Source organism: Ylistrum balloti, unplaced genomic scaffold (genome assembly GCF_031769215.1).
Source record: "Ylistrum balloti isolate Yb309-2 unplaced genomic scaffold, AGI_CSIRO_Ybal_v1 Utg370414, whole genome shotgun sequence".
NCBI classification, from domain to species: Eukaryota; Metazoa; Mollusca; class Bivalvia; order Pectinida; family Pectinidae; genus Ylistrum; species Ylistrum balloti.
Window position 1 is genome coordinate 118,937 of NW_026782281.1, and position 13,343 is coordinate 132,279.

The window sequence follows — 13,343 nt, forward strand, 5'->3', positions numbered from 1 at the left end:
AGATCAAAGTTTTACATGATGTTAAGAAGTTAATACAGTTTTACCGTAAACTGCAAAAAATTTTAAGAAAGCTTTGAAACAAGATGATTTTAACAATGTAAGGTTAGCAAAATAGAAATGTTTTCTTCAGAAGAAATATTCCGTTTTGAGCTGTTTCTGTACATCTATATGCTAAATAGACAAAATGTTTCATGGGATATTTTATGCCTATTACTGATTACTGAGGATTTTCAATATTGTGTGACTGCTGCTGATTTCAGGAAAGTTCAATAAATGTTCATAATACATATACAACATACACATATACACATTTTTGCAAATATTTTTGTATATCTCATATAATTGACAATTCATCAAAGTTCTTAACCATGCAGACTACAAAGACTAGGATTTATTTGATTTTCATCTTTTCACAGCGGAGTACATCACGTCCTTGGGAAATCTGAAGCTGGAAACGTTCGCTAGTGCTGTTACAGAAAAGTATTCTGACCTCTACTGGGGCTCTGACCTCCTCTTTAACTTGTACGATGCAGCCAACGGTCTAAAAGGGTCAGTACCCAAAAGTTAAATGGCCAAATAGTAATGTCTAAATATAGCTTAGTCTTGTAAGATGTATTGGTTACCATATTTATTCTGCTATATGCCCAAGGGGCTGATAAAATTCTAATCTAAGGTCAAGGGGTGGGCTTCTTACAAAACATTGAAATAATTTTGAATTTATGAGTGCACAGGTGAATAGATATGATAGGATCAAAGGATGTCGAAACTTTGAAATTCTTTCCAATAACAAAGGTTTGTGTAATTCTGGGGTGATTTAATTATGTTTGATAAAAAAAATTGATACAGATCATCAGTTGGGAGAACATGGCTTCAATTAAGATATTTTCAAATTAGTTTCATCGACCCAACACCATCATACAGAATTTATAAAAAAGAGTCTTTGAATTATTCGTTTTATGAGCCTTTCTAGAGGAGAGTAGATGCTCTTTGGTGAGAAGATTGTATACTAATTACCTGAGAAATGTTTGTATCAACAGACAAATCAATACTGCATGACTTCCTCACTTAAAACAAAAATAGATTGTTGTATTTCATTTTTTGACTGATAAATGGATTGGTACATTGTCTTTTTTTAGGTCTCGAAGACTAGTAAAAAATGGTGCCAAAACCTATGACCAGAACCCTGTTACTAAGCAGGAGAATTCTCCAGCCCATTTACCCATTCCTGGTCTGGATCACCCAGATCAGAACCTCTCATCATCCAGTCCCTCAGAATCTGGGCTTCCCCAGACTCCTCAGAAAGTTCCAGCAGACTCCAATTATTACCAGAATGTGTCACGTCAACCAGATAAACCGAAAAGTAGACATGTGTCGAAATCTCAGCATCACAACACGTCAGATTCATCTGATGCAGAACAACATGATAGAAGACGACGATATCGCAGAAAACAACACACAGACAAATCTAGGAATAGTCAAGAATATAATCTACGAACTTCTGGTTATGACACACCATCAATGGAGTTACATCCCTTGCGAAAGGACACTGATATTTCTCCCCGACTACAGATGCATATGACTAATGGTGAAAATCCACTTTTACAAAATGGAAACGTTCAGGTGCCACAGATTCGTGACTGGGAACCAGAAATTCCAAAAACCAGTCATGCTAACAATCCTAATTCCCTGATACAGGATGATGACAAGGTGTCTGATAGTGGATCTGAGAAACCACCACCTCCACAAAGTAGGCAAAATGCATGGGTTGTCTCCCCTGACAAAACAGATGAATTTGCCTCTACTAGTATGTCCCTTGATCGTCGGAGAAAGCCAACACCTGATTCATCATTATCACCATCAACTAGGCAAGTTTCTGCTTCTAATAATGCTTTGAGTGCAGACATGTCTAAACTGAAACGACGAGTGACACCAGAAAAACCACCCCGCCATAGTTTGGTCCATAGTAATCGTGTTGAAGGCCACATACAGCCGGGGCCTAGACCACTGAAGGCGATCCACAGGGACGGTAGCACATCATCGCATAGTAGCGAAGTGGCTGAAGTTCTTCCAGTCACTAACTTGTCTCGTAATATGTCACAGCTCTCTCTTGACAATTCGCCCATCGACAAACGTCTGAGGAATAGGAAAGGACATATTGTGTTTCACAGTGCCATGATGGAACTCTTTAGCTCTCTGGAACTTGACAAATTCCGGCAGGAAATCGTAAGTTCATTTTGATTATATGAGAAATGGTTCAATTATTTCTTTTTTTTTAATTTCTAACAGAAAAAAAAAAGTTAATTTTGATCCATTGATGCACTCTGTCATTTACAAACAGATGCTTATACCATGTAGGTAGGTATCATTAACTTTAGAAATTTTAGATCATGTAATGAAAAGAAGAATAGAAACTCCTAAACCAAGTTGCTATCATATACCACATCACTGTCTGCAAGGCAGGCTTCAACAATGCATTGGCTTACGTGATGAAGTTAGGAGTGCAAATGCAAGTTTTGTGGTAAAAACAACATTTTGACATCATAAACAAATTTAAGAATACAGAGCTCTAAAGAAAATTTGTAAGTATTTGGGTCCGTTTAAATCATGTATGACATATATAAATATGTATTGTATCTGATCTCTTTAAATATTTAAAGTAAATCAATCAAAAGTAACAGGGATTACTGCCTTTGGAATCTGACAAGCTGAGACATGATTACTGTTAAATTATTAATTTTTGTGATGGTTATATTTTCATTGATTTCATTGATATGTTTTTAAAGCAATGCTTTTATCACATTGTAATAGAGAAAAAGTTTGTTATAAATGTCACTTGATCAGATTTCATAAATGATATAATCCACAAATTAAAGTACCACAAAAACCAGAAAATTGAAACCCCAAGGAGAATATTCAATTTTACAGTATCTGCTTGCTACAAGTGTGAAAAAAATGAGTACCTAGCAGACTGGAACATTTTCACTACCTTCATAGTAGGCAAAATCAGAATATACATTATGTACTAGACGGAACCTGGTTCCAGGATTTGCACCTATTCTTTTCTGCTTAAAATGTTCAGCTGACATTTGCTGTGAAATATGATAAATGTCTTTATCAAAATTAAATGATATTTCATGATATTGATGTTGTCACTCATGTTTGACAGGACGAGGATGACCCTGTTGGTCTACAATCTCGACTGGCCTCTATACAACAGCAGCTGATGATGGAAAGGAAAATGAAGCGAAAATCACAGACCTTCTACAGCAAACTGGCAGAATCACCAAACTCCACTAAAGGTGATTATGACAAACCACTAGTTAGTTCACCAAAAGTAAAACTCACCAATGTCCACTAAATGTCAGTACAACAAACCACTAGTTAGTCCACCAAAAGTAAAACTCACCAAAGTCCACTAAATGTCAGTACAACAAACCACTAGTTAGTCCCCCAAAAGTAAAACTCACCAAAGTCCACTACAGGTCAGTACAACAAACCGCTAAGTTAGTCCACCAAAATTAAAACTCACCAAAGTCCACTAAATGTCAGTACAACAAACCAGTAGTAAGTCCCCCAAAAGTAAAGCAGGCTGATTCACCTAGAGATATCAAATCTGTCTATAATCTTGTCCATTGAAGTTGGCCATGGACCCACTTGATTTGATACTAAACAGAGGGATCGTTCCCCAAGTGTATACAATAATTACCAGCAGGAGAGCCAAAATCTGTTGTCAATTCATCCTGAAGAAAATGTTTCAAAGTGTGTAAATTTTCTTTGACAGGTGAGCAGAAGAACAGAATTGTGCAGGTGTCCAAAAACTTAGAGGATATGACACAGAAAGTGAGGCACTTGGAGCTGTGTAGGACTCACATAGAGGTAAAAATATATAGGACTAACACTGGGCTGGTACCCACTTCTACTGAGAAAGTCCAAGTGTCCTGTCTTTATATTGTACATGCTTGTAGTTGAAATTTTGGGGGGTCAATTCATACTCAGTTTCTAGCTAGCAATAAGCTTATGCCTGGTAATAAGCCCACCCATTTATTGCTGTACGACTAATCTCAAACAATTACTCTGTCATTGTCCTGTATTTAGCTCGCCACCTGACTTTGAATGAGATATAATGTATTGGCTCTCTAAAGCCTATCATGAAATAAAAATTGTGAAGACTTACTGTTTGATGTTAGGAAGGGGATAAATATTAATTCTGTACATCTGTTTAATATTTGTCAATATTCTTTCCTTCCTTTAGATGTTACAAGCAGAGTTGAGTGGAATCCATGCCAGTTACCTCCATTCCCTGGCTACCTGTCCCCAAGGCCAGCCCCTACACCTCAGACCATGCCAGGATAGCTCATTCCTCCAGTTCCAGCATCCTAAGGAACCCCACTCAGGCTACGAAATCCTATCCCTTCAGTCTGGCACTCCCGAGGGACTCATGGCCTATTTGTTTGCTAAGTAAATATTTGCTTGTGTGATTTTTCAGTACTTCATTTTTAAACTCAAATGATACAATTTTTTGTGTGTCATACAGGTAACTTTTTACTTTTTGTGTGTCATACAGGTAACTTTTTTACTTTTTGTGTGTCAGACAGGTAATGTTTGTTTTTAATTTGGGAATCTTATTTGTCTGTATTACTGTATAGTTGCTAATACTAATTAGGTTTTATTTTCAAGAAGTTTATGAATGTATCAGAATTGTACAGATTATACAGATAAAGTAGCAGCCTACCAGGAAATCTGACCATGTTAAGTGATGATTATATCACAGTACAAATTAAATGATGTTTTTTCATGTTTACAGCACGGCACTAAGAGATGGCTATACCCATCAGTTCATGTACTGTTTCCGCTACTTTGTGAAGCCAGTCAAGTTACTGAGTTTTCTTGTAGACACCTTCAAAGCAGCTGCGGAGGCAAGGTAGGTTGCCATGGAAACTAAATATCTTTAAAACAAGCTATATGATCAAGTGGAATAAGAAGGGCTCAATCAAACTGAAAACATGGTATTGTCATATCGGAATTTTGTAGGTAAATGTTTGTGAATCTAGTAAATTATTTGTATTTTTGATTAACCTGTCTATACTTTTGAAGTGAGTTGGAATTTCTTTTACAAAGATGTGGGAAGGGGGAGGGAATGAAAATCATGAGAATGCTTGTTTTCAGAAAAATATCAAATGTATAGAAAAGATTTTGAATGGAAAATATAGAAAAAGTCAGTGTTAAGCTTGATTTGAAAACTGACAATAGGATTTGAGCTTAAGTTTCTTAGTTAATTGACCCTTGATGAATCTTAAGACCTGAGTATCAGATACAGATATAATATAACAGGAGAGCGGAGGTGGAGTTGATAAAATTATGATGTTGGTTTTGTATGACAGTGGCCAGAGCAGTGACAACAACATGTCCAAAATCAAACGACGTGTGATGGATCTCATATATTACTGGCTTGAGGGTTACTACTCTGTTGACTTTGACCGCAACAATGAAGCCACTGAACTTCTTCATGCATTTCTTCAACTCAGCGTAAGTTGTTTTATTTTTTTTAACTGTGATTTTTAGACAACCATCATCAGATGATGGGGTAATCAAATTGGTCTGTTTGTGGTCCATCTGTTCATCCATAAACAATTTTATTTTTATTGATATTTCTTGAGAGGTATGGGCTGGGTCTTTCTCAAACTTGTTTTGTAGGTTCGCCTTGATCTCTAGTTGTGCCCCTCTGATTTTTGGACTGATAAAAAAACAAATGACCAAAAGGCAGCCATTTTGGATTTTGACTTTACAAGTTTCTTATTGCTATTTCTTGAAAAGTACTGGATGGATCTTTCTCCAATTTCATATGAATGGTCTCCTGGCTGACAAATGACTATTGTTGATTTAAAAGTGGAAGGCTATTATCACTACATCTATTTCCTAAGAGAAATTATCAAATTTCATATAATATAAAGAGAAAACGTAAGGAAAATATCCAACTTTTAAAGAACAAATGAAGATCAAACAATAGTGGGTGCCAATATACCTGTGGGATTTCTTGTTTTATTAGTTATATTTTATATCTCTCTTCTTTGAAAATTTTAAAATAGAGAGAAAGTGTCTTCAAAATCTATGAATCTATAGGAAATATCACAAAATGCTAATGAACAAATGAATACTTGAAGTGTTTTATGTGATTCAAATACAATTATTTTATTTCATTATGGTGCTCAGGATTTAAAATATATTAGGATGCAACAATTTGAGATGGAAACTCCGTCTCCAAAAATAAAGGGAGTTAACATGTACAATATTTTGTACAACATTGTAGAGTTATCTCCCTGTAATACTGAATTTACAAACTTATTGCCTCTTTTCATTTTAGGATACTGCAGCATTGCCAGAGGGAAAAGAACTGACAGAATTACTAAGTAACTGTGAGGAGGGTTTTAATATTGATCTTGTATCGGCAAAAGAGGAAGAAGATATTCATATCTACAAATCCAACACTCCACGAAAGGTACAATATACCGACTATTTTTTTAAAATCATTATCAAAATGTAATGAGTTCACCTAATTTAAATTTTCTTTAGAAAATGTACATCAAAAAAATTAGTTTTAAGTGTCAGATTATAACATGTAAGTGTATGTGATAAATATTACTTTAAAATGAAATTTGTTCAAAACATTCATGAAGGACTTGTAAGTGCAAGATTTATCCTTCAAGAAAATGTTTATCTTTTTATAAAATAATTGTAATGAAGTATTGATGTCATGTGATATAGATCCAATGACATTACAGCTGTAGGGTTATATCAGACTTGGTAAGAATACATTACAGCAGTCCGATAAAGTTTAATGTTAGAATACTAAGTATTTAGTTTGAATGGTGTCATATTCAGGGGTCAGATTATTCAGATTCTGTTGTATAATTCATTTTCATATTTTCTGGAGAATATTTTATTGGTGTACTACTGCAGGTGTATTACATGAGAGATGACGTTCCTCAACAGGAAGAGGTACAGAATAAATAAAGTGGTTCATTTTAAATAATTAACTAAAAGTTTTACCTATTAATACCCTAATTATTAAATTGACAAGGAAATTAGAAATTGATTTGCATTTTAAAATTCTTATACAAATGATTTAATTGTTTAAAAAGATAAACAGTTTTAGCAATATGTAAACCAATAATCCTTGTCAAGGTTTTATGTTTCTGGATAAGGGGTCAGGTTCTGGTGTGACCTCTGGTTTCAGCCAATCAGAAGTTACAACTAGAATACTTGGTGTCGGAGTGTGTTCATGTTTAATAGCAACCACAATCGCTTGGATCACTTAATTTTATTACAAAGCTATATGCAAAGAATTTTCTGTTGTCTTTGATAAAAACAAATCATTAAAATGTAATTTCTATTTCTTTATGTGACTAAATAAGAATTCAGTCAAATTCATGTTTTAAATCTCATTGCTTTCATCAGAAAATTTAAACAGTCATGGAAATTTGGCTGGGTACTTGGTATTTTGGCAAATTTTCCACCAGTACCACAAAGAGTATCTGGGTAGCTCGTAAATGGTACAATGTTACAGATTTACATGTTAAGATCTTGTACTTCACTTTTTACAGAGTTATAGCCCTTTTTTCTCATTTAAAACAAATTTTTTTAAGTAGACAGGATGGGGGTATGGATTATGTATTTGCATCTCTCTGTTACTTTAACTAGTGTTACAGTATTTTGTCTTTATGAGAAAGAAAATTTACAACTTTGTTGATATCTTCTATAAATTGATTTCCAGTCTAAGCTGCTGAGAAAAGTGGGAACAAACATAAGAAAGGTGGAACATTATGCCATTGTTTTCATTTTTATTGGATTGATGTTTGGCTGATGAGTGTGTTAAATGTTTGTAGTGGAATGACGCTAAAATGAATAATGTATATTTCCATGTGATCGAAAGCATATAGTGAAATTGAAAGTGCGTAGATATATGTGTGTAATACAGACTTATTTGTGTCAACTCAAAAATATACAGTATAGTGTAAGAAAACAAATTAGGTATGAAAGGTAAGAATCCCAATAAAGTTTAGTAGAATACATATATATGTATATATATTTAAGTATATCAAGGGGTTTGTCTGGATAGAGCTCAGTTTTAGAGGTATATGTGCCAGGTATAAGGAAACATTAATTGAAAACACAATGACACATGATTGTTTTTGAAAGTTAAATGAATTAGTCACTCTGGGTTAAAAACTTGAAATCTATGGTGAGAATTGGGGGATGCTCAAGAGATGCATGTTGATAGATTGTGTGAGCCTTAACTGCTAGTTATATAATGGTGTGCTAACTCATTGTGCCATAACAATGATATATATCACAAGGTCCTGTTTAAGTGTTTCTGTAAAATCTAGGATATGAAAATGATTGTTTTGCAACTAATGGTTTATTCAGCCAAAGATTTTGGTATAAAAAGATTTCATTCAACAGCTGTTAAGAATTTCTCATCTATATATACCAGGTGTATATGATTTTTGCTTTATTTTCCTTACACAGTGGTGAAAATACTTACATGTATATACAAACAATCAAAATTAAATGATGGTAATAATAATACAGGTCACTTGGATAACAATTGTTAGTTATAAATGTAATATTTTCATCAACAGAAGAATAAAATTAATCTATTATGTTTTTCCTACATTTGTGTTTGCTAGACACCTGGGGCTAATTTTCTGGGAAAAAAACCAAGAAAACAAAGAAGGGAAAATGCCCATTTATGTGACAGAGTTGAGTCTGAAATGCTGGTGACGTAACAGCTACTCAAGTGCATAAACTTAGTGTTAAAATGACATTTTTATAGAATTGCACTAAAATGAGAGAACTGCTAATAGTTGTGTGTAGAGAGACTTCATTAGCCTATTCTGTATGTAATCTCACATCATCGTAACTAATTTTCTTAATTGTTTACTTTCTAACCTAAATTGTATTGTTTCAAAACACACAGAAGACTATGATGTGATTTTAGCTGCTTAGAGACAGACTGTTAATAACCTTTAAGGGGTTTATGTTCTACATGTCAGTGAGTTCATGATATCAAGTTATATCTATATTAAAAAAAAAGTGAAAACATTTATTTATAGACAAAACATAATTTCTCTTTGTACATAATTGGTGTTTGAAAATCATACCAGTTATTTGCTATCTGAATTGGTCATCAAAAGAAAGTTGACAATTTCTGAAATCATTCTCATAATTTCTGTATGAATATATTAAGTCTGATCAGTCATTGTTTACAGGATAATATAAACGGGTTGAGGTCTTTTTACATTTTTCAGTGGGGATCCTTGAAGAATATATTAGGGCGTGGTAAGGCATCTTCACCTAAATTGATGTTATTCCACGAGAAGCGAACTCCTGTTACAAAACTGACAACAGATGATGGATTCCTGCCAGCCAAATCACCTCGTCGTGTGGATTCATTTACCCTCCTTGACCACCCGCCTCAGACCTTAGCCGAACAACTTACTCTCGTAGCACAGGTAGCTACAGTAGTACTTTGCTATAATACTTAATTACAGAAAATAATCTCAGGAATTTGATATAAATACTTTATTACCACTTCACACAGCTTCATTTGAATTTCTCATGAACTGAATGTGAGAACCTGTATTCAAATGGCCTCAGTAGAAATTTTTGCTTGTAAATATACTTATATTGGACAGGTGTGTAGCCAAACAATTTTGATGTGTACACAATTGGGAGTGAATAAGGGGCACAAGGGGTTTACATTTAAGTGGCAAAGCCCAAGTAAGGGGTTTAGGTGGCAAAGAAATTCAAGCTGGAAAGAAATTAGTTTAATTTCGCAAATAATTTGCTTCATTTTGTAATATGTGCAGCTGTGAATTGGTAAAATCTGCTTCAGTAAACATTTCTGTCAGTAGATGTTTTTGTATTTTGCAGTTGAACAAGTGTAATGATGCAGGTGCTGGGATTAAATGTGACATTATTTGTATGAAAACTTTTTAAAAAAAAGATGTACTGTCTTCACCACAAAACAGTTTAAATATGATGTGTTTAGGAAACACTGTTCCCTGTTGCAACAAAATTCTGAAGCGGGACATTAAAAAACTGTACTGTGTTAGGCATGTGCTAATTGCATACACACTTAAAGTTCAAGGGGCAAAACTCTGTCAATTATTAAAGCCTACCTTACAGTGCATTAGTCAAGGCCAATGTTAAAGCTTTCCAAATGTAGGTCAAAGGTCATGGTCATGGTCACATGGTCTACAGTTTTGCCAAGTATGAAAGCCCTTTGCCTCTTACAGTGCAACAGTTATAGACAAGGTTAAAGTTGACAACAGACAAACAAACAGACAGCACAGAAACAATATGCCTCTGATCAGGAGGCAGCATAGAAATTATCCTGGAATGTGAGATAAACTTAAGTAACAAATAACAAAATGAGCTTATTTGGGCAGGCTATATTACTGCAGAGCATAATCATGGTTTTTGTCTATTTTCAGAGCATTTTCCAGCTGACCCATCCTGTCCACTACCTGAATTCTAAGGCCCAGGGGATTAGTGTGGCCATGACTATGACTGGCTCCAAAACACCACTAATGCAAAGGTAAACATTTAGGGTTACTGAAATCTGCTTTCACCTGTGCGCTCCAATAATGCCATATTGAAAATACATTTTGAATTAATAATATTTTACTTTGAGACAAATTCGAGTTCCAATATGACCACTATGGCAGCCATCTATAGACATTCATCTTTGTCCTGTAATTAATTGGTTTACAGACTGACGGGCCAGGACTCGGATCAGCCTCTACCTCCAAGCCTCTTTGTGAATAAGACATTGAGGGAGTCTGCGGTCCAGCTGATGATAGAACATGACCAGGAGGTGGGACACTGGGTGGCTGCAGAGATCGTCAACTGCAGCAATGCTAAGGTACTTGTATATACTTACTTATTACACCCAGCTTAGCTGAAAAGACTCGAGTGGTTGACAAGAATATTTATCCTTGCTGTGCAGACTTGTCAGTGTCTGAAAATACCACCAACAGAACTGATACTGCCTGGGATATGTCTAACTTTATTCATTTACATCGGACTTGATTTTATTATCAACACACAATCTAGGGTATTTACTGTATGATGCACAAGATTGACATGAGACTTAAGCAGCAGACATGGTAGATGTGCCCATATTCCGCATGAGTAAGTTGGTAACATACAGCTGGTAAAACGTCTGGTTTATACTGTTCCTCACTGTACTGCTGAATCAGAATTAGGTGGAACTTTTACTTCAATTCTTTGGCAAAACCCATGTTTTGATATAGAATATCATTGAGATATGGATTTTGATAAGTGTATGTAAATTTCATTTTCATTTCAGAACCAGCTGGCTATTCTTACAAAATTCCTTCATACAGCCCAAATCTGCAAGGACATGAGAAACTATGGAACATGTCTTGCCATATTGGATGGTCTGGAGAACTTAATTGTCAAACAGCTTCCTGCCTGGAGAAACCTCCAGGGAAAATGTGTCAGCATCTTTGAGGAGTTATCATCTGTCAGGGTGAGATAAATTGTCTATCGGGGAGAAATTTGTCTATCAAGGGAGATAACATGTTTGTCAGGGTGAGATAACTTGTCTATCGGGGAGAAATTTGTCTATCAGGGGAGATAACTTGTTTGTCAGGGTAAGATAACTTATCTATCAGGGAAGATAACTTGTCTGTCGTGGGAGATAGCTTGTCTATCAGGGAGAAACTTTCCTATCAGGGGACATAACTTGTCTGTCAGGGGAGATATCTTGTCTGTCAGGGTAAGATAACGTATCTGTCAGGGTAAGATATTTTGTCTAACGGGGAGAAACTTGTCTATCAGTGAAGATAACTTGTTTGTCAGTGGAGATAACTTGTCAATCAGGGGAGATAACTTGTCTGTCAGGGTAAAATAACTTGTCTGTCAGGGTAAGATAACTTATCTTTCAGGGAAGATAACTTGTCTGTCAGGGGAGATAACTTGTCTGTCAGGGTAAAATAACTTGTCTGTCAGGGTAAGATAACTTATCTATCAGGGAAGATAACTTGTTTGTCAGTGGAGATAACTTGTCTGTCAGGGGAGATAGCTTGTCTGTCAGGATAAAATAACTTGTCTGTCAGGGAAAATAACTTTTTGTCAACGGCAGATACTTTTTTTGTCAAGTGAGATAAGGGCAGCTCTCTTGTCTGTCAGGGGAGATAAATTCTGTCAAGGCCAGATAACTTTTCATCAGGGGGGGATAGCTTCTCTGTCAAAGAGAAAACTTTTGTCATGGGGAGATAACTTTCTTTTACTATTTTCATTCCAGTGGAGTATGAGTGATATTCTATATGATTATTTCCCTGTTTTAGCTCTTCCTGAAGAATGATGGAATGGCCATCACCAGCATCACCAACAGCCATCTTCTTCCCACAATTCCTTCTGTTTTACTCTTCCTGTTCCATGTCCAGCAACAAGAGATTGGAAGTTTTCAGCTTGCAAATGGCATGTACAAGTGGAGCAAAATCAGGTAAAACTCCAATATTATCTTGTCAGTTATAAACAGTTCAATCATGCATTGTTCAAAACAGGCCTGTAACATCAAGTGAAAATACATTGTATAACTTTCCATCAACTGATTGACAGAAAACATTGATGTTATTTAAGAGCTTTGACAATAACTGTGTAATTGATAATTTTTTGTCTATTTCCTTTAATTACCACCTGTGTTGAACAAGAAATTATGCCTGACATATGATTGACTTGTCTATAAAAATCACTCCATCTACCAAATATGATTGATAAATGTATGGTGACTAAATTGGAAATGCCTGAAATATGTTTTCTTTTTTTCGGTTTAGGTCCATCAGTAAAATTATTGACCAGATTAGGATATTCAAGGACCATCTTTATGGATTTGAGCCTGACTTTGACCTACAGGATGACATTCAGCTACGCATACGAGAGTTTGGAGGTCAAGATATTCATCAAATAGCTGCTCAACATCATACAAACTATCAGAAAATGCCCTCAGGTGGTATTAGTGGAGCTTTCCGAAAAATAAAAGTGAAGTTACAGTCCAAGTGAGGTTAAGATACGAAACTGCCAACATGGTTATAAACCTAGCTTTGAAGATGAAAGGGAAAGCTGAAGTGAAAGTGAGGCTGGAATCATGATAAGCCTCTCTTGTTTATTATGAAGATGAGCAGGCAAATGTGAAAATGAGGCTGGAATCATGCAAATACTTAAATTGAGACTAAAGCGCTACAGAATGAGCTTGTCACTTAGAAAGTTGGTCCAAAATACCTCAAAGAATACCAAATATTTGAAAGAGAGGA

The 13,343-nt window shown here is 35.3% G+C and overlaps 1 protein-coding gene across 1 annotated transcript in view; it reads left to right on the top strand.

The window, feature by feature from the left end:
- The window catches only part of LOC132554503 (kinase non-catalytic C-lobe domain-containing protein 1-like), a 52,271-nt gene extending 39,179 nt beyond the window's left edge, over window positions 1-13,092 (top strand). Inside the window, exons 10-23 of the mRNA XM_060218812.1 lie at window positions 417-549; window positions 1,137-2,223; window positions 3,167-3,299; window positions 3,782-3,876; window positions 4,253-4,458; window positions 4,805-4,921; window positions 5,382-5,526; window positions 6,362-6,496; window positions 9,309-9,512; window positions 10,497-10,600; window positions 10,777-10,927; window positions 11,375-11,557; window positions 12,378-12,535; window positions 12,867-13,092. Of these exons, the coding sequence (XP_060074795.1) occupies window positions 417-549; window positions 1,137-2,223; window positions 3,167-3,299; window positions 3,782-3,876; window positions 4,253-4,458; window positions 4,805-4,921; window positions 5,382-5,526; window positions 6,362-6,496; window positions 9,309-9,512; window positions 10,497-10,600; window positions 10,777-10,927; window positions 11,375-11,557; window positions 12,378-12,535; window positions 12,867-13,092 (3,077 nt within the window). The remainder of the gene's footprint in view (window positions 1-416; window positions 550-1,136; window positions 2,224-3,166; window positions 3,300-3,781; window positions 3,877-4,252; window positions 4,459-4,804; window positions 4,922-5,381; window positions 5,527-6,361; window positions 6,497-9,308; window positions 9,513-10,496; window positions 10,601-10,776; window positions 10,928-11,374; window positions 11,558-12,377; window positions 12,536-12,866) is intronic.
- Window positions 13,093-13,343: the final 251 nt, after the last annotated feature.